The 25,414-nt window shown below is 40.4% G+C and overlaps 2 protein-coding genes across 3 annotated transcripts in view; both read right to left on the bottom strand.

The window, feature by feature from the left end:
* Window positions 1-7,069, bottom strand: part of appa (amyloid beta (A4) precursor protein a) — a 36,033-nt gene extending 28,964 nt beyond the window's left edge. Inside the window, exon 1 of one of the 2 annotated variants that reach the window (XM_031738490.2) lies at window positions 6,807-7,069. In XM_031738490.2, coding sequence (XP_031594350.1) covers window positions 6,807-6,866 — 60 coding nt within the window. In that variant the 5' untranslated portion in view covers window positions 6,867-7,069. The remainder of the gene's footprint in view (window positions 1-6,806) is intronic. The other variant, XM_031738489.2, reaches the window with a different exon arrangement.
* A 375-nt stretch (window positions 7,070-7,444) lies between these two features.
* On the bottom strand, window positions 7,445-17,604 carry cyyr1 (cysteine/tyrosine-rich 1). The gene is made up of 4 exons (XM_031738465.2): window positions 17,288-17,604; window positions 13,699-13,798; window positions 11,632-11,795; window positions 7,445-8,565 (listed from the first exon to the last, which is right to left on the bottom strand). The coding sequence occupies exons 1-4, from the start codon at window positions 17,361-17,363 to the stop codon at window positions 8,432-8,434; spliced, it is 474 nt and encodes a 157-aa protein (XP_031594325.1). The 5' UTR covers window positions 17,364-17,604; the 3' UTR covers window positions 7,445-8,431.
* Between the last annotated feature and the right edge of the window lie 7,810 nt (window positions 17,605-25,414).

The raw sequence follows: 25,414 nt of genomic DNA, 5'->3' as shown, positions 1-25,414 counted from the left end.
TGAGTGGTTTCCCACCATCCACACAAAAACACACAAACACACCTGGCTTGTTCTGCATCGGTCCGGTTTACTGCACAAATGCAGGAAGCCCGCTTCTATCATGGAGTCCAAACAGGAAAGGGATCCAGAAATAGCACAACGCCGTCAAGAATTCCCGTCCGCTCTTTGGTGCAAATCTCCGCTGTGCTTGCACACAGCACAAATCATGCTGACACACACACACACACACACACACACAAGCTTGGCATTTGAAACAAGTGTTCCAATTTCACAGTTGGACTCCGAGAGCACTTGTCATCTACAATTGATGGCGTGCCGCCTGACTTGAAGAGGTACTAGATTCATAAACCCTCTGATCTGTGCATCTCCATCCCATTCCATGTACAAGCACACCAGTAACACAGTAACACATGGATAGCACGGGTTTTTCAGAATAAAAGCAAAAGTGACAAATTCTTGTGATGAAAATCTAGACGCGGGTAAGAAGAACAGCAGGAATAACACGGAAAAGCCTAATTATACCAGGCACCTGGGGGAAGGCCATACTGCTATGGCAACCATGAACACCCAAGACGACAAAGGGGGAAGCGAGACAGGAGAGGATGAGATCATTTCTGTAAGTGATGAAATATAAGCTTTAAAAACAAGGACCCTTGTGGCTTTTTATGCGTTGACAGAGATGGTGAAACCAAAAACAAAAAAACAAAAACAAAAGAAAAAAACCCCCCCTTCATTAGGAAGGAACTTTCCCTAGAAGATTCACCCATCTTAGAAAAAGCCTACAACCTCTGCAGTAATCAGACACATACTGAGGCAAAGCACTTTCTTAGTCTACATTCATTTAATGGGAAAAAAAAAAAAAAAAAAGAAGCTGCATAAGAGAATGATGGAAACTCCATCTCCAGCCGCACTGTGGCTCTGGGAAACATTTGAACGGTTACTTTTAAAGATTCAGCCTCTGCTGTTTATTAGAGTTTGCTTGTACATACCTTGTCAGGAGCTAAAATAAGATGCACGCATATTTTACTATGATTTAAAATTCAGTTCATATGCCAAAAATCAAATCTTTAATCCACAATTATCAAAGGACATATTTAATCACTGCAACCTGAATTTTTGATTGTTAATTTGTGCGTTCGACAGCTTTCTGACCTTTTTTGTCAACAGCATCTGGCACACGTCTGCTAGTTAGCATCAGCAAGGAGAAAACTATTAGGATCACAAGCATAATGCCGTTTCTGGACTGTGCCCTGCAAGTTCACAATTAAAGAACATTTACTTTTCAAGTTGAAATGTAATCATGATGTGTCAAATTTGTGATAGTGCAGTATGTTTTATTCCACCACCTACCTTCCTTTTGCAGAATTATCTTTTTTAAAATGTCTCTGGCGACAGATGTTTTCTACCCCACCATCCTTCATAGTGGGGTAGAAAAGACAAGTACTATTAAACTGGCACTCTAGTTTCATGAACCTGAGTTTACAGAGCTGCCGTATATATGTCAAGACCCTTTAGCAAATGTCAGACCTTGCCAGCACAAAAATGGGAGCTGGACCGCCGTCACCTCAGAGTATTGAGGTTAGCTTAGAAGATCCTCTCTGGTTCATTACAAACCTCCAAGCAAGGCAGTCTGTTGAATTAAGTCAAACACATTGAGTCCTGTCTGAGTCACGATAGTCGTGATGATGATGAAGGGCTTCATATATAGTAACATAATGACTGCAGCACCATGTGTTACACCACTGTGAAACTCTACACTCAGTTATCATGCAGAGTCATGCATCCTGCTCTGATAATTTGCATTTGTGTGGTTAAAAACAAACAAACAAAAAAAACCAGCCCCCCCCAAAAAAACATGATTAAAATTTGATTGTCATTGGTCAGATCATCACACTGCAGGTCATATCTCAGTGGAAAGCCAGTTCCATACAACAAATCACAGCCAAACAGATGCTGCACTCGTGATGGAGCTTTGACGCATTGATGGGAAATGGCAGGGACGCACTTTCAGATGTGGCGTGACTACTGTGCTGGATGTACTCTGTGCAGCTGCTGAATGATTGTGCAGGTCAGGGCGACTTGTTTCTCAGCTTATTATTCAGATTTTGTACCAAACAGCTGCTTACTCAGCAGCAGAGAAATGAAGAGTTTGTCTTCATGGCGCGTTGATATTTACAGATGGAAATAACAGTGGAATAGTGATGAATGGTGCTGCCGTGTAGTGGGAGATTCACTCTGAAATGAAGGGGGGAAGAAAAAAGGGAGGAGGAAGAATGTTCCCTGAAGACAACCTGAGAATAAAGTACATGTTGACCTATTAGAGCTAATTATAAGCCAGACACAAAGAGGCGGAGGAAGACGAGGCGAAGGCTTTTTCTGGAGGACTGACTTGCAGAATCGCATTAGTGAGACACAATGTCTTGAAAATGAAGGGGCCGTGGTGTAACAGAGTCATCAAAAACTGTCAGGTTAACACAACCGCACTTTAACTAAAAAGTAAACCAAGGAAAGCTCTCCTCTACAACTTGGCAATTTATGCCTGGTACTACTCTCCATTACAGTCAGTGTAGCAGGTTCTTGACTCAATCCTAAACTTAAAACTAGATGGAAAAACCCAGAGACTACTAGTACAAATGCACCTGCAGAGATATACTTTGCAGACTTCAAAGGAAGCCCAACCATCAGATACTTGATGGATTTATTCAAACCTTCTTGTGGTTGTCCACAATATTTCATTCAGAGAGCAGGCTGAAGTACACAAAGCAAGCCTTTGACCTCGCTACTGGCCTCTGCACTACCGGATTCCTACCATACTTTGAAAAGGAGGGAGTCTAGAGAGGAAAACACTAGAATAAGGTTGAGGCAGACCATTTCTAAACAGAAGCTCCTATACTTAAACTTACAGTTTCACAGTGTCTCACAGTGTCTTCTTTATTAGTAGCAAAACTGATCACAGTAAGAGACTTCTCTTTAAGTATTAGGTATTTCACAGCACCACAAGCCACCTGATAGCATGCGTGTCTAACTTTCAGCTTTGAGTCAACTCATCTAAAGGTTTATTGTGCTGGTGTCTTTTGGGCATGTTTGGCTTTCCTTTCACATCTTAATTTACTAAAATCTGGGCTTCTTTGTCTACATTCAGCTGTAATTGCCTTGGCCATTTAGCTCTATTCACTTATATTCAATGAGGACCATGTTTTGAGGGAGTGATTGGTGAACTGCACCCATTTCTGATACAATGGGAAATGAACACTATCCTTTCTTAAGAGTTTGCTGTTTTGGACAGCTCATTACTTGGAGAAAAACAAAAAAAAAAAAACAAAAAAAAAAAAACACCCTATGAGCTGTCTCAGGTTTTGTTAGGTGGAGGCAGACACAAAGCTCCAAAAGACAACAACCAGATAGGTGTCATCCCAGTTTACCACAACAGAAACAAAAGGTCAGGAATTCTTTTCTCTTGGTCAGACGGAGAGGGGAGAGGCATTAACTGGGAGTGCTGCGGTATCAACGTCGTCGTTGTTGACACAACCAGGATGGACAATGTGCTGTTTGCACCAGTATTTTTCATAACCAAATATTATCACAGCTGGTAGGAGAGGCGGGATTAAAGCCAGATAAAAGAAGGGCATATGACAATATCCAGGAAAAGAGTTACAGCCCGACAGCCTAGCATTATTTTCATTGCTTGGCAGTTCACTTAAATAATTTTTGATAATTAAAAAGAATTGAAAAATCAAAACTGATTATTTTGGTCACTACACTTAGCAATGAGCCAATGTATCACTTAAGAGTTCAAGTATTTGTTTCCAAAAACATCCAAACCACTGATTTGAGTACATGTCTGTACTGAGTAATTAATTTGAAGGGTTATTCATTAAATCGAGTAATCCCGGTTCGTATACAAATAACAGCTTTATGAGAAATCAATACAATTCATTGTAAAACAGGCTGTATACAGAGGATTTTAATTAATTACAAATAGTTGATGCTTTCCATGGAATGACTGATCAATTAATGGACTAATTGTCTCAGCTCTAGATTAACATACAAAGAAAAAAAAAACAAACAAAAAAAACCAAACAACAGGTTTTTCGGTGTCAGTCCCAGACCAATTCAACAGTCGACAATCACGCACATTTCTTACAGTTAAAACTCACTCACTTGCAATTGCTTTTCAGTCTACAAATATTCTGGAGACACCGGGTTAAACACAAAACGACCCCCCCTTCTGTGAGGGCTGTCAAAAAGGCCTTCTGCAAAATATCAACTTCAAACTGGAACAGAAGTGGATGCGATGCAGGTGAAATTGAGCTCAAGAAAGCGGAAAATAAGAAAATGGAAAACGAGAGAGGACACATTAGTGTCAAGTGGATTTCTCCTTCAAAGACCTCAAACTGCAGTGTGAGCAGCAGAGAGCATGCCAGAGAGCGAAGCACTGGCACTGCCAACAGGCATAATGGCATTAAGGTTCGCTAATAAAGGGAGAGGGCTGGTCCACCCCCGGGCTGAAACACTGCAGTGTGCACACAAACAGGCTGCCAGCACCCATCCAAGAGCCATTTCCCAAGGATTTGGAAATACACAAAGGCTGGCATCTAACTCCCACGCTCCACACCGCGGCCAGCGTGTACAGGGCGGGTCTGTCAGGAAAAGCTGCTTCCTCGGGCTAAGTGTTTAGCAGCGTTTGTATGTGCCAGTCATCAAGGGCCGAGAAAAAGCAAGCCATAACAAGATCAAAAAACTTACAACATCTCGTTTATCTCATCTTGGGTAAATTTGCTCTATTCATGCTCGTGTCTTTGTTTCTGATGTAAACACAGGACTCAAAGGCCAGGGATTGTCTGGACCGACCTCAGCTTTGGATTATCAACAAAGCCAAGGGTTTGCTTAAAAAGAAGTCCAAACTCCCCATTCCAAGTCCACTGATTGCAGCGGATGCTTACATGAAACAACAAAGATCAGCTGCCTAATTTCACCTCAAACACTGATCCTTAATGCACAGAAGGACCCAGGCTAACAGTTTGCTGGCACCATTAGTCGATTTATCATGTTTAAGAGCTCCGATTATTAAAAACCAACAATCCCTCCTCTTCCACAATTGGACATTCAATGTGGTGTGGTGTGGCTAAGGGAATGTGTCATTTCTCTCACAACAAAGCCACAGCGCAAATCATGAAAAGCAAGATTTTAACACATTTTCATGAAAATTACTGATTAAAATAACTGAATATTTCACAGTTAGGGAAGGGATTTTTTTTTTTTTTTTTTTTTGAGAAAAGGAAATGAGTAATTCTGTCATGACAGAGCCACAATAGACAATGATGACGACAATGATGATTTATTATTTATTTATTTATTTTTATAAACGCGTAGGCCACTGAACATGTCTGAAATCAGACAGGCATCAGCACAGGATTGAGTAGACGGCGTGTAAAAATAGGCATTTTCGCAGTGGACAGTCACAAAGCGCTGTTCCTGGCAAAGACCCTATTTAAAAAAAAAAATCCATAAGCAGCGATTATGTAGAGCTCCGTGATAATACATAACCAGTGTTACTGCTCGCATGTTAAACTCTCCTATATGGCTTTAAAAAAAAAAAAAAAAAAAAAAAAAAAAAAAGCAATGAAAGGCAACAATGCCAGTCAAAGCTCCTGTTGGCTTCCCAGTTTCCCCTCGATAAATGCTGCAGTGCACCGCCGCCATCTTACTTCTCTATTCTCGCCCATGTAATACGTGGAGGGCGTTTGTGGCGTTTTGTTTTCCCGCAGAAACTCGCATAGTCGCTATTTTATTTTTACATTTTTATTGTATTTAAAGCCCCGTCATCCCAAGCCTTTATTATTATTAACGAGAGAGAATTACGTTTTTACTTACACTTACAAAAAAAAAAAACCCAAACAACAACAAAAAAAAAAAAAAAAAAAAAAAAACACGCCCACTGCCAATAAATTAGCCCGGGGATATAGAAAATGAGACAATACGCTTTTACGTTTATTCACCGTGATTAGCATAACGAGATTGAATTAGCGCAGATGACCACTGGACAGGAACAGATTCCGTAACCATCTGCGCAGTGTCACTGGCTGGAAAAGGTTCGCTGGCAAACCTGACCGGTTTGTAACGTTGTAAATCACAACAAAACGAGCAGTTTCTCAGTTTTAACGCAACATGAGGGGAAAAAGGGAAACACATCGGCCACAGGTTTAAGTCAAAGGATTCGGAGCTTGTCTCCTTTGTCACAAAGACTCAGTAAATGAAATTAAATTACACTTAAAGCGAGGGTATTTAAATTAAACTATGTGAATACATCATTTGCTTCAAATTGTACTTGTTAACAACAGACAGTGAAGAATAGTAATGAAATAGCCCAGTGGATACGCGAAATTGTACTAAATATTCACGTCGACTCTGATTTAGGAATCCAAAAGAATTCATGTTTAGCATTCAAGTTAGCTTGATTGTTTTACATTAAACTTCCGGTTACAACCTTCAACACAAAACAAACTGCGCATTTATATTCAAACACACCGTGTTAGGAGCAGTTTTATAGGACAGAAATGACAGCTTGCTGTTGATGGATCGGTAGACACAATAAATTTATCTACAACGATTCAATTCCTTCGTTTTTTTTAAATATTAAACAAATCTAGTCTAAGCTTTACTTTTGAAGGAAGAACAGTTCAACTTCCGGTCTCCTTTTAGCTACCTCTAGCTCACTTGACTCAGCCGACATCAACAATATGGTGGAGGGGGGTAAATGCTACAAATTCTCGCACATAGGGGAAAAAATGAAGCTTTTCTCTTACCTCGACAGCCAGAGCCGAAGCCGCTACAACCAGCAGCAGTAAAGCTACTCGGTCCCCCATGCCTTTTCGCTAAAACAACGCTCCTACAGGCTAGCGTTACACCGCACCGTTTTCTAAAGCTTTGCGTCAGGCGAGAAAACGAGTGTGCTCAGCGCCGGTGTCTCCCGTTGTCTGATGGTGAGCGATACCGAGGCTGTACAGCTGCTCAGCGCCGGATCACCTGACCACGGCAGAGTGGGATTAACACACACACTCACGCGCTATATTCCCGGCGCGCACACGTTTGTTTAAATCTCTTGTTGAGCTAACTCACACGCGCACATAGCCTACTTGCGTGCGCATGTTCCCTTTTTTTTTATTTTAGAGCAAAAACAGCCCCCAAGAATTCCGTTTCTTTTAACTGAGAAAAATAAATCTCCCAGTATTAGTCATTATGATTATTATTTTAATGTTAGCCTTTCTAGCTTACTTCACTGTATTGAGCAATTGTAATGCTGCTATTATGAGTCACTGGATTATATTGTGAATGTTATTTGTATTCCTGTTATGAGTTTTTGTTATTAGGAAAACATATTAAACACAAAAAAACTCAATAAAACAAGTTGTATTATTAATCATAGTGTAAAGGAATACTGGAGTTAACACTTTAAAAACATTTTATTTACAACAGTTATTGGAAACAGTAACAAAGCACTTTATTTACCTCACTATATTTATTACATGGTTTAAATCCTTTCCATCATTCACAGTCAGCCTGGGAAAGCGACCTCATTGTGCTATGGCTGAGGTCACTCTAGATTAAAATCTTTAAATCAGCCTTCAGCTGTAATTCCACCATGAATCTGTTACTGTGGCAGTTCAACAATTTCATAAAACACAACAGAAAGACATGTTTCTGTTTCAGTGTGACCACAGTTCATAACATGTTTTTTCAAGTAAGACAATAACAACAAAACAAAAAAACGTTCATTAATCCTTACAAGCCATCCACGCCATAAAGATGGGCATTATTATGAATTATATTCAAGTCTTTATGTGACAGGTCCAGACCTGCATTTAAAAACAGACTTAATCATCAATGTACTCTTCAGACACTGACATAACTCAAGATTAAAACAAAAAAAAAAACCCATGAGGGCTTGATAACTTTCTGTAAGTCTACACTGTGTCTGTGTCCAGGAAAGACTCTTTGCCTCAAGTGATACGAGCTTTTCCCCCTCTGTGCTGACAAAAGTGATCATTTGAATGGTGCACTGCCTTTAATGTGCACAGGTGTGGGGGACGGATAAGGGATATTGGTTATTAGCAGGCAAAAAAGTACCAGCTGCCGGCCAGCAGGGCTGCTAACTGTTAAGTCTATCATCAGATGAGTTGAGGCTCTTTGGCCAGCTTGACCCACATTTGTCAAATGATTACTTCCCCACCACGTCCTCAACTACAGAGCAGCAGAAATACGGGAAAGCTGAACCGAGTGCTCTGGCCTGCCAGTTAGATTTGTGTTTCAGTGTGGAAATTTTTGGTGGTCACACCCAAATTGCAACACCAGCTCGCTGCTTCGGAGTTCGGAGGTGCACAGCCGTCTCTGCGAATCTGGGCCGTGGCAGCATGTTTAGCGCAGCAGGGATTCACTTTCGGGTGTATCCAGGGTAAGGAGGCGGCGGGGAGTAGTTAGCTGACCTAGGCTGTGTTGGGGTGTAGGGCGGGGGATGAAGGGATGGAGGGTACATCTCACAGTCGTAGGTGTATGGAGGCGGTGGACCTGTGTGTGAGAACAAAATTGACAGTAAGCAGGCTGGTAAAAAAAAAAAACAACAACAACAAAAAATCAACTCAGTTATTCTGTAATAATTACAGGCTTCACATTTCTTCCATATTCAATATGAATGAGGCCCACTGAAGCTCAGGATGCCTGCCCCAATTTTACTGCAGGTTTGACACGACAGTTGCACCCTCTAGTGGTTACATAGAGAAACCACATTCTTTGGTGCCCATGCTGAACGAAGGAAGAAATGGAAATACTGTAAAAAGGCACTTTAGTTGACCCCGTCTATCAATTTCACTGAGGGAACTTGCATTATTCACAAGAACAACAAAGCTGCAGATATAACAGAAAGGGGGTTAAGAGGTTAGAGCTTGCTAACAGTCACATAGTGGTGAGTAAGGACTTTATTTTAAAATGACTAGCGCTGATAGGGAAAATAAATAAAAAATTAATATCAATCGAAAGTGACTCACTTATGGGCTTGGAGTAAGCAAATAATAGCAGCAACTACTCCTCACACCCAGTGGAGAAACAAGTGTACGTTCATCATACAGTACATGTACTGACATTGCACTGTGCTGTATTCATGAAACATGATCAGAGCTGCAGGGCAGTGTGGCGAGCTCTCGGCCAGTGTAACATGAAGGTGATACGCAGAGAAGAATGAAACATAATAAGTAATGAGCCCCAGAAGGAAAAAAACAAACAAAACAGTAGCATTCCTTAGGCTGGAGAGTATCATAGAACACAGACTATGATGCGCAGACAATGTACCTTGTGAGAACAAGGTGGAAACATTGTTGCCATTTTCTCCCTCTTAAGCAGGAACAGAGTGTATCAGATGTGGAGCTCTGAGAGCAGTGAGAAAAAACAAGCATAGAATCTAGCAGGTAATGAAAGCTATTTAAAGAAAAGTACTTATTTGTCTATAATGATTGAATAGTGGCCATGGTAAATTTGTTTGTGGTCCCGGTGGAGCTTGTAACATAATACGCCCCTTCATTTTTCTTTTTCAGTTTTATTTTCAGGTGTCGCCTGAGGCCAGTAGATAAGGTTTCACCATACCGAAATCAGTGTAGCAGCCTCATTTGTGTGTAAGTCATCATGTAGACCCAAATCAATTACTTAGACTGCTTCCTGATAAACTATAGTATAAATAAAGTTCTAATACTAATAATATATTCACATATGACAGATTTGTTACAAACAACTGAGCAGCATTAACTAATAAATATCCTTAAAATGTTTGATTAATTTCGTTGTACCACTTTTATTACTGTTCAATATTGCCCTTTAACAGTTATAACAGTAATAGTGCACATATGCTCCAGTATATAGTATTGTTCTGGTGCCCAATCTAGAACCAGCAGATGCAGCCCACAAAATGTGTGTCCCAATGTTGTTCTTATGGGAAATATCCCAATTTTGGCTGCAAATGCTGCGTGCCATTCACACTGAAAAGCAGACCAGTTCTGATATGGAGCAAACTCAGAACTGGTCCAGTACCAGGACCATTTTGGTATAAAAAAGGCAATAGTTTGTCCAGAAGAGAGGCTCCAACTCCAATATGCTTTCAGCACTGTCTACAGCACATGTACCAGAATAGGATCAAAACTAACTAGCTTGAAACCCCGACCCCATCATTAACATTAATATACATTTTAGTTTAAAAAAAAATAATAGTTACAGCTATCAGTGTTCAACAATAGTAGAGCCTGATCGATATAGGATTTTTAAGACCGATACCAATATTTAATGATTTAATTCTAGAGTGTGTTAAATCTCACCACTAGATGTCAGTAGAGTGCAGATTGCAGTCAACTAAGTTCTGTTTTCTTACCCCTACCAATACAGGCAGATAATACTAGTTATGGTGGCCGCTATACTACAAACACACTAAATTTAGATCCCCCATAATGGCCACAGACAGCCAGCATGTTTCTAATACTGTTTGTACAAATTATTTAAATAATATCAACACTTAGCAATGACTTCAAAACAGATGTGATCAATTAAATATTTTGCGGTATTTTACGTTTTTACCTCAAAGTCTGATCACTGTTCATCTGTATTGGGTGTACTAAGACAACAAAAGCCTCAGCCTGACTCAGACTGGATCTGCCCCGGAGTCTCGTGCTGTGTGGGTAGACCATCAGTACATTGTTTATCTCAGCTGTTGATATGCCAGAGTAAAGTGTCCACGTCTACTCTGGATGAGGCTTTGAAACTTTGTGAAAGGAGTTCAATACAGGTTGCTGAGTCAGTGAAGCTCACTTGTGAAGATGACAGTGACACCTAAGTGAGTTGTTGAGGATATCCTAAACTTTTTTGTCAGTAAATCTTGCACTTTTAGCTGTTATTAGCTGGTGTTGTAATTACCCCTGTCAGAAATTGTACCGCAGTGGCACAACACTGGCTCGTGGTCAGCTGTCTGGAGAAGGGAGGGTCACATGTCTAATCTGCTGACAGTAAGTAATTGTGACAATATCTGGAATAAATAAGCACGTTTATGCACGTTTCTGTGTGTTAGAGCACTGATTTCAGTTCTGGAGCTGAGGCTTTAGGCGAGAAGGAAGAAGATGAGATTTTAATAACATGTCCCTTTCCTTTACGTTTTCACTTCTTTGGTGAAGAGGACTACTTCTCAGTTGATAAAACAATATTATGATCCTTCATATCAAGTCTGACGGTGCAGACACAAATTGAAATTTACCTAAGCGAATGCCTGTTTGTTTTCCCGGTATACACAAATGGAGGGCACTCCTGAGGGCAACACTTGTGACATAGTTGAAAGGTGTTTCTCCTCTCTTCTTTACTTTTTCATTCATTCACTGCCAACAGATCATCAGATAGCTTCATCATATTAGCTATTTGATGAAAATGATGATAGATGACAATATTGACCTATTGATAAATCTTTCTGTCTTAAAGAGTAAATATCTAATTCTCTTGCCCCTTGTATGCAGTTAAAATCCAATTAACTTGATGTATTTTAAAATATATATAATGCAGTAATAATGGTATAGGACACATCAAGTTGTGTGGTTGTGTGTACTGTCCCACCTGGATAGCCCTGGGTCACAGTGCTGATGTTATAGGAGGTGCTGAACACGCCGACCCGTGCACCACGCCCGTTCTTCATGCACATGCACACGCACAGGAATAAGGCTGCCACGGCCCCCATCAAAAACACCACACCAAAAACAATACCAGAGATGGCAGTGCCCCTGGAAAAACAAAACAAACACACACACGTGAGAAAGGAGGCAGCTGTCTCCAACAGACATGCTACCCAATATTTCTAAGGTGCTGCCATGGAGATAAACTGCAGCATCTGATGTAACTCAGCTGTGTGTGATATGCGTGTGCCTGTGACCATGTGACTGCGGAAGATCTTGTGAACTGGCACTGGAAAATAGAAAAAGGACTCATCGCTGACAGGTTTGTTACATCTTCGTGGTCAGCATGAGTCAACATGTCAGCCAAGGCTGCTTTGCAAATTATGAATATAATCAAGCGTTAAAAGGTTATCAGATAGAATTAGAACAAATATACACATAAGATGGAGGGAAAAAAATAAGGATACAGTTACTTTCTTACAATTACCATCAATTCAGTTTAATTTCAATTCAGTTTTATTTATATAGCACCAAATAAGAACAACAGTTGCCTCAAGGCACTTTATCTTGTAAGATTAAAAAAAACTAGAATAACCACAAAAATCAGACAATCCCCTATGTGCAAGCACTTGGTGACAGCAGGAAAGAAAAACTCCATTTTAACAGGAACCTGCAACAGAGCTAGGCTCAGGGATGGACAGCCATCTGTCGTGACGAGTTGGAGGTGAGGGGAGAAAGACAGGACAAAAAGCATGCTAAGACTTTAAAGGTCTGGAAGATATGTTAAAGGAGACCTACATCCATCCTCCATTGGTTGTCGGGGGGCTGGAGCCTAATGAGAGCTTGGGTACAGCCTTAGCAGGCCACCAGTCTATTGCAGGGCTAAAGGGGACATGTTAAACCCTCACTTTAAGCCAATGTACTTCTGATCGGCTGCCCCTCATAAACAAAAGATCTGAACTGGGCTGACCATATTAGGGATATCTGCTCTCACTGACATTACATGGAGCCAAATATTTTTTTAAAACTGCCAATTATTTTTTTTAGACCAGTCTGAAGCCTGAGCCCTTGACTTGCAGGGACTATTTGCACATGCAGTGACATGATTTAAAACCGGCCATAAAAATATAGGAAAAGCCCCCAGGTCCCCTTGTATGCGCTAAAGCAGCTGTGCTGTGCAGATCGACTGAATGTCTTCTGAATAGCACCCACCTGAATGAGCTCTCTCTCCTTTAAATAACCTCCACACTTTAAACGCAGGCTGAGAAGGAGGTGTAGATTCCAGTCAGAGACTCAAATACTGGGGGCTTTCTTAGCCAGCATTTACTGACTCTCTCGCTAATCAGCAGATTAAAACATTGACCTCTTTTCTACGCTTTTAGCACCAAACTACCTAAGCACGTCAAGCTCTTCCTTCCACTCTTTGTTTTATGGTGGTAGAAAAAGAAAAAGAAAAAACAAACTAAAACAACAAAACAGTAAACACAGACATCGGATAATGCGTTCTCTTATTTCCAGTAGGATCCGACACAATACATGTAATGTGACCGTGAACTGATGGGAGATAATTGCGGCTTCCTGGCAACCAAGGCTGTTAAAGGCCGGACAGCTACACCGGGACCTTGAGTCAGTCCTTAATTTATCCTGATGAAAGTGTCTGAAAAACAGATTTGCCAGCGGCTACACCTGTATTTTGTTATCAGCTATATTTAGACACAAAAAAGGGAAAGGGTGATGGCAGTCTTAACACCACTGCTAGATATTTTTGCCTTTACAGAAATCAGGACCTTAAAACTTGAGAGAACTCCAACAAAAACACTGTCTTTGATATCTTTGTATTGCTTCCGGTGTATGTGGGGTGACTTGATACTGTAAATTGTGGTATCGACCCGATACCAAGTAAATACAAAGTATCGATCCTGCTGCGCTAGTATCGATCCAGTACCAATACCATTAGCACCGTTGGTATCGATACTATCGATATTTGGATTAATCCCCCACCTCTACTTACGAGAGGACGTCTCCCACATAGGCGTAGTAGGAACAGCAGAAAGGCGGCGACCCATCGCAGCAGTACTCTACGCAGCCCTCACACTGGGCCTCGCTGCCACCTGTAACACACACAAAAGCAACCACACACTGGTTACAGACTGCTAATGCAGGATGTCATAGGTTTGTGGAGCAAAAGAAGTGTGAGTGGACAAAAAGATGAAGCCTGAGAGAGAGTCCCTTCGATGAAATAGTGGAAACAAAATCTCACAGAGCATTGTCAAGGTGTTAAGCTGCCAGTGTACACTTCAAAAACTTCTTCATTCAGGTCTTGCCAACACTTTTTGATCCTTTCCCATCATGAAAAAACAAAAAAAAAACAAAAAAAAACTTCAACACTATTATGAAACCTCTTATGAACTAACCCCTAAGCACACAACCTCCAACTGGCAGCTTCTATTTATATTTCAAGACTGATTTAAAGGCACTGCCTGTGTTAAATGCACCTGCGGAGCATTCAGGGAAAAAGAAAAAGAGAAACACACACATTAGGGTTTTGTTTCAGTGCACTCAGCCAACCCTGCTTGCCTCCATCACAATAATGTTTCTTAATATCAGCCAGCAGGGACAAAAAACATTTTAATTCAGTCTTCGACTACAAAGAGAAATATCACAATTGCCTATGAAAGAAGAACCTCCTGATGGCATAAAACAGGAAGGCCACGTGCCGTTCAGGGTTTCACCATTGAAAACTACATGTGCACGGTTTATTTTCCCACACGCAGGCTGGACCGAGGTGGCAAAACAGCCCACGTGTCCCACCGGCTGAATCAAACACTGTAGGCTGATGTAGGATGACAGACAAATCTGTGACACAGCAAAAAAACATAACACTTTTCATATGATGACGTACCTGTAATATTAAATTTAGATCGTGTTAGGATACCAGAACCTTCCTTGTCTTAAGGTTAAGGTTTTTAAAGTTTATTCCATGGGCTTGAATATAACCCAGCCACTGGTTAATAAACTACATGTGAAATAAAGAAATGACCTATTTTGTAAGTTTTTTTGTGACGCTGCGTTACTGGTATTAAATCTTGGTGAGGCATTTGGACACGATGGACACCAGCACCTCTTTTCCACTGACTCTGGGTGTAATCTGGTGCCTAATCTGCAACCGGCACCACCACAAAGTTGTTGTCCCAGAACTGTGTGAGGCAATATTTTGTATTAATCACCTATATTGTGCAACATAAAAAAAAAAGATGAAACCGCTGTTGTGAGTTTCTGTTTGAGAGCTCACAGCTGATTTCACAGATCCATATTCAGTCCTCTCTCGGTTTCTTCCCACCAAAATTACACAAACTTCTTCTAATGCTGCGTTCCATTGTGTAGCCTGTGTACAGGTATGCAACACCCAGGCAACGCGGCACTAGGCAACCACTAGGGACACAAGGCTCAGTTCTCAGAAGTGATCATATGTGGGATGGTTTTTAAAAGGAACTCATGCAGAACTGGCTCTGCACTTGAACAAGAGACTTGACAATAAGCACCAAACAATGCAGTTTATCAGTAATAATAGCACGCCCATAGCTTAGCAGTCCCTTCTGTCAAGGCTGCCATGACTTCGACCAGATAGAAGTAGATCTTTTACACACTTGAGTCCCTCGCAAACCTTTTTTTCCAACTCATCTGTTTTTCCACTGTATTCAGACTCCAGGAGATAAAACTGAGCCTTTACCAAAACTGATGAAAAAGCAAGAAGAAAACTGAAATCTCTGCGGACCATCAGGCTCTGACTCAGAGACTGCAAATCGCTGGAAAAATGCATTTGGTACAAATGAAGCATAAAGATTAGGCTGCCTATAATAAGACCAGACTCCGGTGTTTTGGGGAGTTGACCGAAGACGTTTCAACCTCAAAAATGTGTTTTTTAGCTATTCCCTGAAGTACCTATTTCCTACAAGCCCCTCAGCTTTGGGAAAAGCCACATTGCTGGAGTTCAGGCAAACTTTAAGAGTCCTCAAGATCTGTTTAGGCTCTCAGTCATCCAGCTCATGGCAGTCTTGTGATGTGATGATCAATAGTGGGTGACCAAAGGGGACAACCTCCACAAGGGTTTAAATACGCGGGTCTCTCCACCTTTTTGTTTTTAGAACTGAGGAAGCCTCTTGGATGGGAGGTCCAGTCACCCTTTTTTTCCTCTCCAAGCTCCTAAGAGCACTCATAACTGTGGCTCTCTAATTAGCATACGATCGTGAGCCTCAGCAATCCACCGGCTGAATTAATTACTCCTTGAGTGGGAGACCATTAGAATAAGATACAGTACAAGTGTTTGTGTATGCGTGATGGATCAAATTAAGATGATTTCAGAGCTTTTCTCCTTCTGCACCGACGCAATTCATGATCCACAACGAGAATTTAACACCCATTTGAGTGAGTGACATTGGCAGGATCTCTTTAGTGTGTGTGTTTGACTAATGTGCTTTATTAACCGTCCCACCTCCCCACCCCAGGGCTCAGCTAAAAAGCATTGTGCACACAGCTGTGCCTCTCTGTGTACTCGTCTCAACCTGCTGCCACGACACCAGCCCTTTTCATCCCGAAGGCTCTCTGTGATATTTGCAGCTTTTTCGCGCAGAAGGTCGGGAGCCTTTCACAACCAAGAGCGCACCGGGGACGCGATTCAGATGAAGGACGCTGCAGAAAAAAAAGGAAAAGAAAGGAAGAAAAAACAAGCATGTGTGTACACCCGGCTCTGCTTTCTCTCAGCAATCACTCACACTCAGACTGTGTTTGCCCAAGGGGAATATGCGCACATATTTCCACACATGGGTTCAAACGGAGGCAGAGAAAGTAGATGAGAGAGGGATGGTTTTACATTACTACAGATGGAGGTATGTCATAAAAAAACGTAATATGAAAATTGGGTAGGGCGGGGTGGCAGGGGCGTGTGCAGCGAAAGTGTGGATTTCCAAATCAGTTAAGCCTTTATTTATTTATTTATCTTAGTTTAATAGATGCTGTCTTTGCAGTGGTGACACATCCTTTTAATTACACACTACCTCCCTGAATCAAATACTTCCATGTCAAATCAATAGGCGGTCCCATTTTTGTTTTTTTTGCAGACCTCTGGTGTGCTCAGTCTGGGTGGTCCCTCTTGAGGTCCTGGCTCCTGTCTCTCCACACGCTGGGAGACAATGGGACCATGTCCTTCACCCCCCCACCCCTTTTCTTTCTTGCTCCTTCTCTCAAATACATACACCAACCCCTCCAGCCAGTCCTCTCCCCTGCCCCCAACCACAGCAGCCCTGTAAGGCACACTTTAACTCAAGATGAAAAGTTTCTAGCAGTTTTCAGGTCTTGACTGTTCTCGGATTTTGAAAATCTCTACAAAAAACCCCAAAACAACAACAACAAAAAACAAACAAAAAACCCCCCAAAACAATCCTCCCCCCAAATGTGCTTATATATTAAACAGTTTCCTTCCTTTCCAAACGTTTCATTGCGCTCGTCCAGGGGCTTATTTGTACGGCTGGAAGAGCCACTAAAGCCACCTTAAAGGTGACTGGGAGATGAAAGTGTTTTAAACGATTAAAGTAGAAACTCACCGGTGAATAAACAGAGTAGCAGCGAGTTCCACTTCCATCTCACCGCCTGCGTCCTCCTCCTCCAGAGGGTTTCCATAATCTTCTCTCACCGTGTGCCCACTTTCCCCCCCTCTCTGCTCTTACTTTCTCAATCACAGAATATAACAAAAAGCGCTCATTTACACTGCCTGGTCTCCTCACCTATACGGCTCTCCCAGTAGCATTGCCTTATCCCTTCGCTCCCCCCGAAACAGACAGCAGTTAGTTGGGTAGGGTACTTGTTTAAGCGTTCGGTTTGCTCCTCCACGTGTGAGCGTCTTTTCCTGCCCTGCTGGGTCTCGTTCTCACACCTCCGACTGATCGCCAAGGTTTTTTTTTTTATTGTCCTGCCCTCCCCCCTGCCATCCCCCCTTCTCTCAAATTACCCTGTTGAGTTTACACCAGAGAGAGAGACACACACACACACGCAGAGGGATACGGGCTATATATAAAAGCTTCTGGTCGACACTTTCAAAATAAAATTAATGGATGGGTTTTATTTTTATTTGTTTGTTTGTTTGTTTATTTATTTGTTTATTTATTTATTTATTTTCACCCGAACTATATATATAAAAAATCAAGCTAAAACCATAAGCCCAAGTGGAAGACACCCTTTTATCTCACTTCTGCCAGACAACAGAAAGTGGTAGTTAATATTAAATTCCGATTTTTATCATTTAAAAATGTTTCACGCAAAAGTATTAATTAGCTCGAGAGGTCTTAAGAAAAATACATTTCAAAAAGAAATATATCTTAGTTTTTCCATATGCATTGAGTGTGCTGTCATATAAATTTTTTTTTTTAAGATTTCAGAATAAAGGCTCAAAGCCTTTGAGTTTTGTAGTTGTCTTCATGATACAAGCTTTTTTTCTAGCTCTATAATTAGTTACCAAATCAATACAAGGCCGGTATTCCAGATATGAATAGCGACACCCATAGTTTTAACTTATAAAGGCAGCTTACGTAGGGGAGAGCAGTTTGTCATGATTTATGAGATGATTATTTTCCACGATAATTAGTTACAACAATAAAACACAACTTTCAGCTTTTTTTTGTATTTTGAAACTGAGTTTTTTGAAGAGCTGGAATTAAAACGCGCTTGTCCCGGAAGCACTTCGGGTCCGCACTGTTATTTAAATGTGCTATAGGCTATAAATAAAAGATGGATGTTCCAACAAAAAATTATTATTTTAACACAATTCATTGCGCTTCATACTGAACTGAGAGGATAGAAACAAAGTATCGATCCTATCACGCTAATATCGATCCAATACCAATACCAGCATTGGTATCAATACTATCAGTGGATCATTTCACATGCCTCTAATAATTACTTTCGTTTTCAGTTAATTCTGTCTAAGGCTAGCATCACCAAACCAGGAATAGCAATGCATTTTATTAAAAATATTGTCATAATTAACAACATTTTCTGCAATTTTCACTTTGCAAAGATGACCTGCTGAAGCTCAAACTGAGAAAGGTGACTCTGAACATGACAGGGTTGTTGGTATTTGCATGTTTGGTATGATATTTTAAAAAACTGCTGATCTGGTGGGATTTTCCCATGCAACCCTCTCTAGGGTTTACAGAGAATGGTCTAAAAGAGACCAATGAGTTCACTGTACTCAAATGATCTCCGCAGTCACCAAGTATCAAGTCAACCGGGCACATTTGGGATTTGGAGACTGGAGACTTGATTCATGAACAATTAAGGCAGTTCTAAAGACAAAACAGGGTCCAACCCTGTGCTAGTCACGTGCCACTAATAAAGTGTAGGCCTATACTGTCAACCTACGCACTTTAAGACTTGTTTTGACTTTATAGCACGTATCCATACAAATCCTCACTACTGAATTTTAGTAGTCTGGTAGTCTGGTTGCTATGTCTGGTAATTATAGCAACTCAGGTGTTCACGCTGTGGTAACAGTTGATTAGGAATGAGATGAAGTTAGCGATATTGGTATATAATGAATTTTACAGCCATTGGTGCTTTTACTTTGAAGGCACTGTCTGAGTTTCTGTTTTATCTTCGTTGTGACCGTCAGCCTGGTGCGGAGAGAGAAAAGTGCACGTGTTTTGACGTGCTCGCGCACACGCTTGTCCTCCATTCATCTCAGGCCGCAGCTTCTCGTGCTGCCGTCACATCACGACTTCTATTGAGATGAAAGAGGATAATGACCCACGGCGGCACGATACACCGCTTCACACCTGCCTGACAACACTCGGGATTTTTTTCCAGCAAGCGAAACAACACGAATCACACACGCTTAGATCAGTGTCAGGGACAGGGGAACACAAAAAGTTGCACAGCCCCTCAAACTCAGGGGTAGGGGGAGTCATTAAATCTGGTCTGTGTTTCAAGGCCTCTGCCTTCTGAGTAATCTGCTTTAAATAGCAGAGGCTCTTATTTTCACTCATGAGATCCCAAGCATGGATAAGAGGGTATTGATCGAATCTATATATGCAGGAAAAATTATGACCATGACAGCAGAAACCATTATTTAGGGGATTATATATATCTGATCACATGACAGAATAAAGGCAGTATATGTAGGGGAGGGGAGGGCCATTATGGCACCTTCAGCCAAAAGGGTAAGGCCGCCACCCCCATGCACCCCCCACTGTGCTGGGAAATTTGGTCAGACATAACAGTTGTCCTTTTCTGCTGACTTCACCACATCAAAGCTGATTATTTAAAGGGACGGTAAGTATCCCCCCCCCAAAAAAGAGCATTTTCCTTTGGTATATGTAGTGCTATATATAGATCAGGGATGTCAAATTCATTTTAAATCGTGGGCCGCATACAGCCCGGTTTGATCTTAAGTGGGCCGGACCAGTGAAACCTACTTCAGAAATCTTAAGATAAGAAAAAGACGTGCAACTTCAACTGCACGTCTCAGCTTTCTAAAGAAATCCTGAACTCACTTTGATGTAGTATGAATGGCCATTGGGGAGGTCTTTATCAGTAGAAAAAAAAAAAAAAAGAAGTCCCAAATCAAGTTTTCCAGAGCTCCTCAGTGAGCCAGATTGTAGCGCTGGGCCAAATCTTGCATTTGAAACCCCTGATCTAAAATGTTTGGATAGGAGTTCCCCATTTTTTGGAGATATTGGCTGTATTGGCACATACATACATGTCCATCCATCCACTCTTGCTTATCCAGTTCAAGGCCGAAGACTTTGGGGAGTAGAGTGTTATCTTTGATGTCTTAGGACAAAAGGTGGGGTACACCCTGGCCAGGTGACCAGTTTACCACAGAAACCAGCGTACCAGTGTGAGGTGATGGTCTACCGTGCTGCCCTACACTTGAATACAATGGAGCTAAATGGCACTAGTCATATGTGTTAAAAATACATATGATCCAGTTTTCCTTTCCACCAAACTACGCACCATCCACATCACTCTGCAGCAGTGCGAAGAGATGTGGCCAGATGCTAGCAGTGGCGTGACAGGATGTGAACACTAATATACCCCCACCCCCAAGCATGCTTTTTTTGGTTAGTGGATGTAGAGAGTAGAAATAAAATAGTTTCATATTATATATTCAAGAGACTCCAGACATTTTTAGTGTTGATATATTAAGTCACAACAAAACAACGTGGATGGAAACATATCACTACATGCCAAAGAAAAAATGTGCAAACTCCAGTCCTGATTTCAGAAGTATACTGTAGCAATTTGACTTAAACTGTAGAGTTTATTGGTAAATGCATGAATTTATCTAGAGGACTATGAACATTTTCATGTCTGTGCTTGCACACTCATATTGCACTTACTGCACGTACCTACTGAAGTCCTCTTTTGGCCATAATGGGTTTAGATCCTCAAAATATGAATGCAGTTTCTTCTGCAGTTGGGAAAACTGGATCAAATTTGCCATAATTTAAACAAACTTTTACAAGCAACCAAGGGTGGCAAGAGGATGAAGGTAATTTAGTTCTCGGAAATGCCACCCACATCGAGCAGCGATGATTCATAATGCCTTCCAGATGTTTCTTTTAAGCTGTAATGATGTGACGGTAAGACATGTAAAAACAAGCAGGTAAAAAAAGAAGAAAAAGAAGAAGAAGAAAGTAGACATCGGTTTCATTTTAGACATTCACACTGAAGGTGACATCTCCCCCATAACTGTGTGATTTTCTATCAGCTGTAATTTGAGAGGGAAAAAAAAAGCCAAAGCATAAAGTGTTATCACCGTGACCAGTTGTTTGGGCTGGTGACACATTATGCTATTATCAAGATTACAGAGACAGCCAATCTTCTTCTCAACCATCTATAATTAGGGGATAATCATTTCCTTTGTGCTGTACTGGAGCCGACAGGGCGGGAAATCATCTTCCTCGGGGCCAAACAGGAAGTGCCACATGTGCTCCAGCTTCTAGTTCAGGAGACACGAGGTGACAATCAAAATTTTCATTGAGGCAAAAAAGACGTCAGTGGCTTCCTAAAAGTTATTTCCTGTTATGCCGGACTGTAAAGTAAGGACAGTGTATTTTCCACTTTCTGCACTGTAGCTCAACATGACAATGACTGCTTTTAAGCCGGATCTGAAGTAGCGCCTCGCTTTGATTAGACCAATTTTAGAGGAGGAAGTAAGGTAGTTGCTCAACAGCTCGGCTTATTCAGAGTGACGTCAATGTACTCAGCACAACATTTGTTATATTACATCTAAGTATGAAATTGAACAGATATATATGGGAATAATAACATAATAATGTCAGACCCATCCTTACCTTACTCACAAACAAGGAGTTCTTTTCACTCGTGTACTGCAACTTACTTTTCCAATCTAGATAATTCACCTACTGATGTGTGTGTGCATGTGTGTGTGTGTGTGTGAGAGAGAGAAATTCAACCAGGCCTAGGTGTTGCCAAAATGTTTTAACTATAAAATGCGCCTGCAACTCTAATAACTAAAGCTAATTTTTTCAAGACAGATACCGATACCAATATTTCATTATTTTTAAAATCCAATATATTAACCAATATTTTTTCTTTCTGACACATGAAACATAAAACAATTTCCCTAATGTTTGTTAAGTCTAGATACATGTGAGCCCTTACTAAAATAATATGGAAATGCAGTTTTAAATATAATCAGGTTGTGGATTACTCACTTATGCTCTGCCCGACTCTACTTGGATCAACTTGGATCAAGTTGCCAACACAATAGATGATGGACGAATGATCCAAAATCAGTACTCACAACTAGAGATGGCACGATACCACTTTTTTATGTCCTATACCGATATCATAAATTTGGATATCTGCCGATACCGATATGAATCCGATATAGTGTGTTTTTTAATCAATAAAACTGTTTTTTTAATATCTTGCTGCATTTTGTATAAGTTCATACTCAAGTTTAAATAAACAACAACACTAAAGCTATTCTGTTATACCTGTATGTAAAAAATACACTGCACCCAAAATATTTCATAGTTCAGGAACACTGATCAATCTAATAAACTTAATCCTCCCTATTCTGGTATTTTAAAGAGTACTTAGCAGAAATATTAAGCAACCTAACTAATAGGGTTGCAAACTCCCAGCAGAAAAAAATAGGGAACCACCCCCCACCCTCCACCTCATGATGCTTAATCGATGTAATCAACTTTAATTTGATGCAGGGTGAAAAAAAAATGCACAGAAATAAATTATTTTTCAAGAATAATTAAATAGATTCAACATCTTTCTTCAACAGAATTGCAGAATTCACAGATGGTACCTTCTCAAAGAAAAAAGTACTATAGCTTACTAGGGTATATAGACTTAACAGTTACTATATACCAGAGGTGGGACCAAGTCATTGTTTTGCAAGTCTCAAGTAAGTCCCAAGTCTTTATCCTCAAGTCACAAGTCAAGTCTCAAGTAAAGTCAAGCAAGTCAGAGTCAAGTCGCAAGTCAAGACAGACAACTTTCAAGTCAAGTCCCAAGTCCGAAACTTTGAATTTCAAGTCCTTTCAAGTCTTTTTTTTAACCCTCTGGGGTCCCGGGTATAATTGGCCGTTCTTGACTACTTTTGATTTTACATCTATATTTCACTTTTAAAATATGTTTTTCTTGCCTTGTTTGGTATCATTATTTACAGCACAACCTCAAATATCTGAAATTTGAGCTATTTTTTCATTTTGGTATACTATATTAGCACAGTTGATCTAAATTCAGACAAAAATTCAGAATCCGAGTAGAAAAAAAAGTTATATTTTTTTACATGTTTAACGAATCATTTTCATAACTTGAAATGCAAATAGAAATTGTACATTTCTAAAAATTATGCGCAAGTTTTGCAAACAACAAAGTTATATGGTACTATTTACCTAAAAATGCAGCCAAGGCCTCAGGCGTTTTTTATATAACCATTTAAATCTATTTACAGAACAATCAGGTGTGCTGCATCAAATAAGAAGGCACACAAATTATTTGTGCCAGTCCAAAAAATGTAGTTTGTGTTCAGTATAAGACAGAGGAGAACACCACAGGCCTAAACCCTGCAGGTCTGACAACTGGAGGTGCAACAGTCCAGTTTTCTATGTGGAGACAGCGTTTACACTGGAATCTGCCTTTGACAGCTTTTTTTTAGAACAAATATGAAATTCAGCAGTCTAACCGACACACAATACAAAACAATAACTACACAACAAACTAACTATAGCCTCCAAACACGCTAAACGTTACTAATGTCTCACATATGAAAACTCTCTCTCTCTTTCTTTTTTCGCCGCCCGCTTTCCGTCGCGGGTGTCACTCCTAAAACTTCCCTTCTCCCTAAACAACCAAATGTCACATGTTGCCTTATCATTTTTTTGATTGGCTGACATGGTAAACTCTAACACCAATAGGGAAGGGCTGTTTTTTTTTTTTTTTTTCACTCACTGCAAGTGGAGAGCGTATGCTAGGCTGTCTGTAGAAAACGCCGCTTTTGTCTAGCATCCCTGTTGAGAATAACCTTTGCAAATAAACAACAGCTAATAATATAAGATCAAAGTATTTTATTTGATGTATTGACATAAATGACAGAAGAAAAAGGCCATGTATAGCAAGACTACCCAATTACACACTAAGGTGGGCCAGATTTTCTAACCAAAAAAAAAATTTTTCCCTGGCTCAGACATGCAAAAGTTAAACACGACCATACACTAATTGCAAATTAAACACAGTGATTTTTAATTGTGATGTGATGGTAAAATAAATATTTGTCAGTCTAAACTGGGTTAAATCTACGGGGTTAATGATGGGAGGAGACGGAGAGAGACTGAGTACAGCTACAGAACCCACTTTCTGAAACGGACCCTGCTCACCATTCACAGACAATTCTGAGCTAACAAGTTGCATGTTATTCTTGGATGCGCTTGCAGGACCGGATTTAAAATAGCATGACAAACATATCATACCTGTTAAAGCCAAACAGTATCATCAACGTAGCCGAAGAACATTTGCTAATAAGATGAAGTTAGCTAAGTCAGCTGTCTCATCGTAGCAAAAAAAAAAAAAAAAAAAAAAAACCACCACCTACCGTTCTTTATGCAACTTCAAATGTCGGACAAAGTTGGAAGTTGTTCCATCTCCGTCTGTGATTCTCTTCTTGCATGTTTTGCATATTGCATTTCGTTTTTGTTGACTACTTAGTAGTTTATGTACCCGAAAGAAATTACTCTTGGGAGCATTTTTGGCTCGAGCGTTTTTGTTCTTGTTTTTTTCAAATCTGGTTAATTTGATTGGCTGTGCTACAGCCCATGCTCACATACATACGGAGTGTGGTAAGAATGAATGAATGAATAAAGTGAATTAATGGTCCGCACTTTTTATATAATATGTATGTTAAATTTTAGATTTGGGTAAAATATCAAGTCTTTTCAAGTAAACAGGTTCAAGTCCAATTCAAGTCCCAAGTCACTGGTGTAAAAGTCCAAGTCAAGTCACAAGTCTTACAACCTTTTTTCAAGTCAAGTCTAAAGTCATAAAATTAATGACTCGAGTCTGACTCGAGTCCAAGTCATGTGACTCGAGTCCACACCTCTGCTATATACAGTAATGGACTTCTATACATTTTACATCAGATTAAAACTTTGGGTGTAAGATTCAGATAATTATTTATTAAAAGCTAGGCA

The sequence above is a fragment of the Oreochromis aureus genome, linkage group 23, assembly GCF_013358895.1.
Source record: "Oreochromis aureus strain Israel breed Guangdong linkage group 23, ZZ_aureus, whole genome shotgun sequence".
In the NCBI taxonomy this organism is placed as follows: domain Eukaryota; kingdom Metazoa; phylum Chordata; class Actinopteri; order Cichliformes; family Cichlidae; genus Oreochromis; species Oreochromis aureus.
This window is presented reverse-complemented; position numbering and strand designations above follow the sequence as displayed.

Excerpts from the sequence above, each read along its gene's own strand:
- cyyr1 (XM_031738465.2), bottom strand. The coding sequence starts at position 17,363 with ATGGAAACCCTCTGGAGGAGGAGGACGCAGGCGGTGAGATGGAAGTGG. Across the intron at positions 13,799-17,287 it reads GCTACTCTGTTTATTCACCG|GTGGCAGCGAGGCCCAGTGT; the intron begins GTGAGTTTCTAC and ends TGTGTGTTACAG. Across the intron at positions 8,566-11,631 it reads TGTGACCCAGGGCTATCCAG|GTCCACCGCCTCCATACACC; the intron begins GTGGGACAGTAC and ends TCTCACACACAG.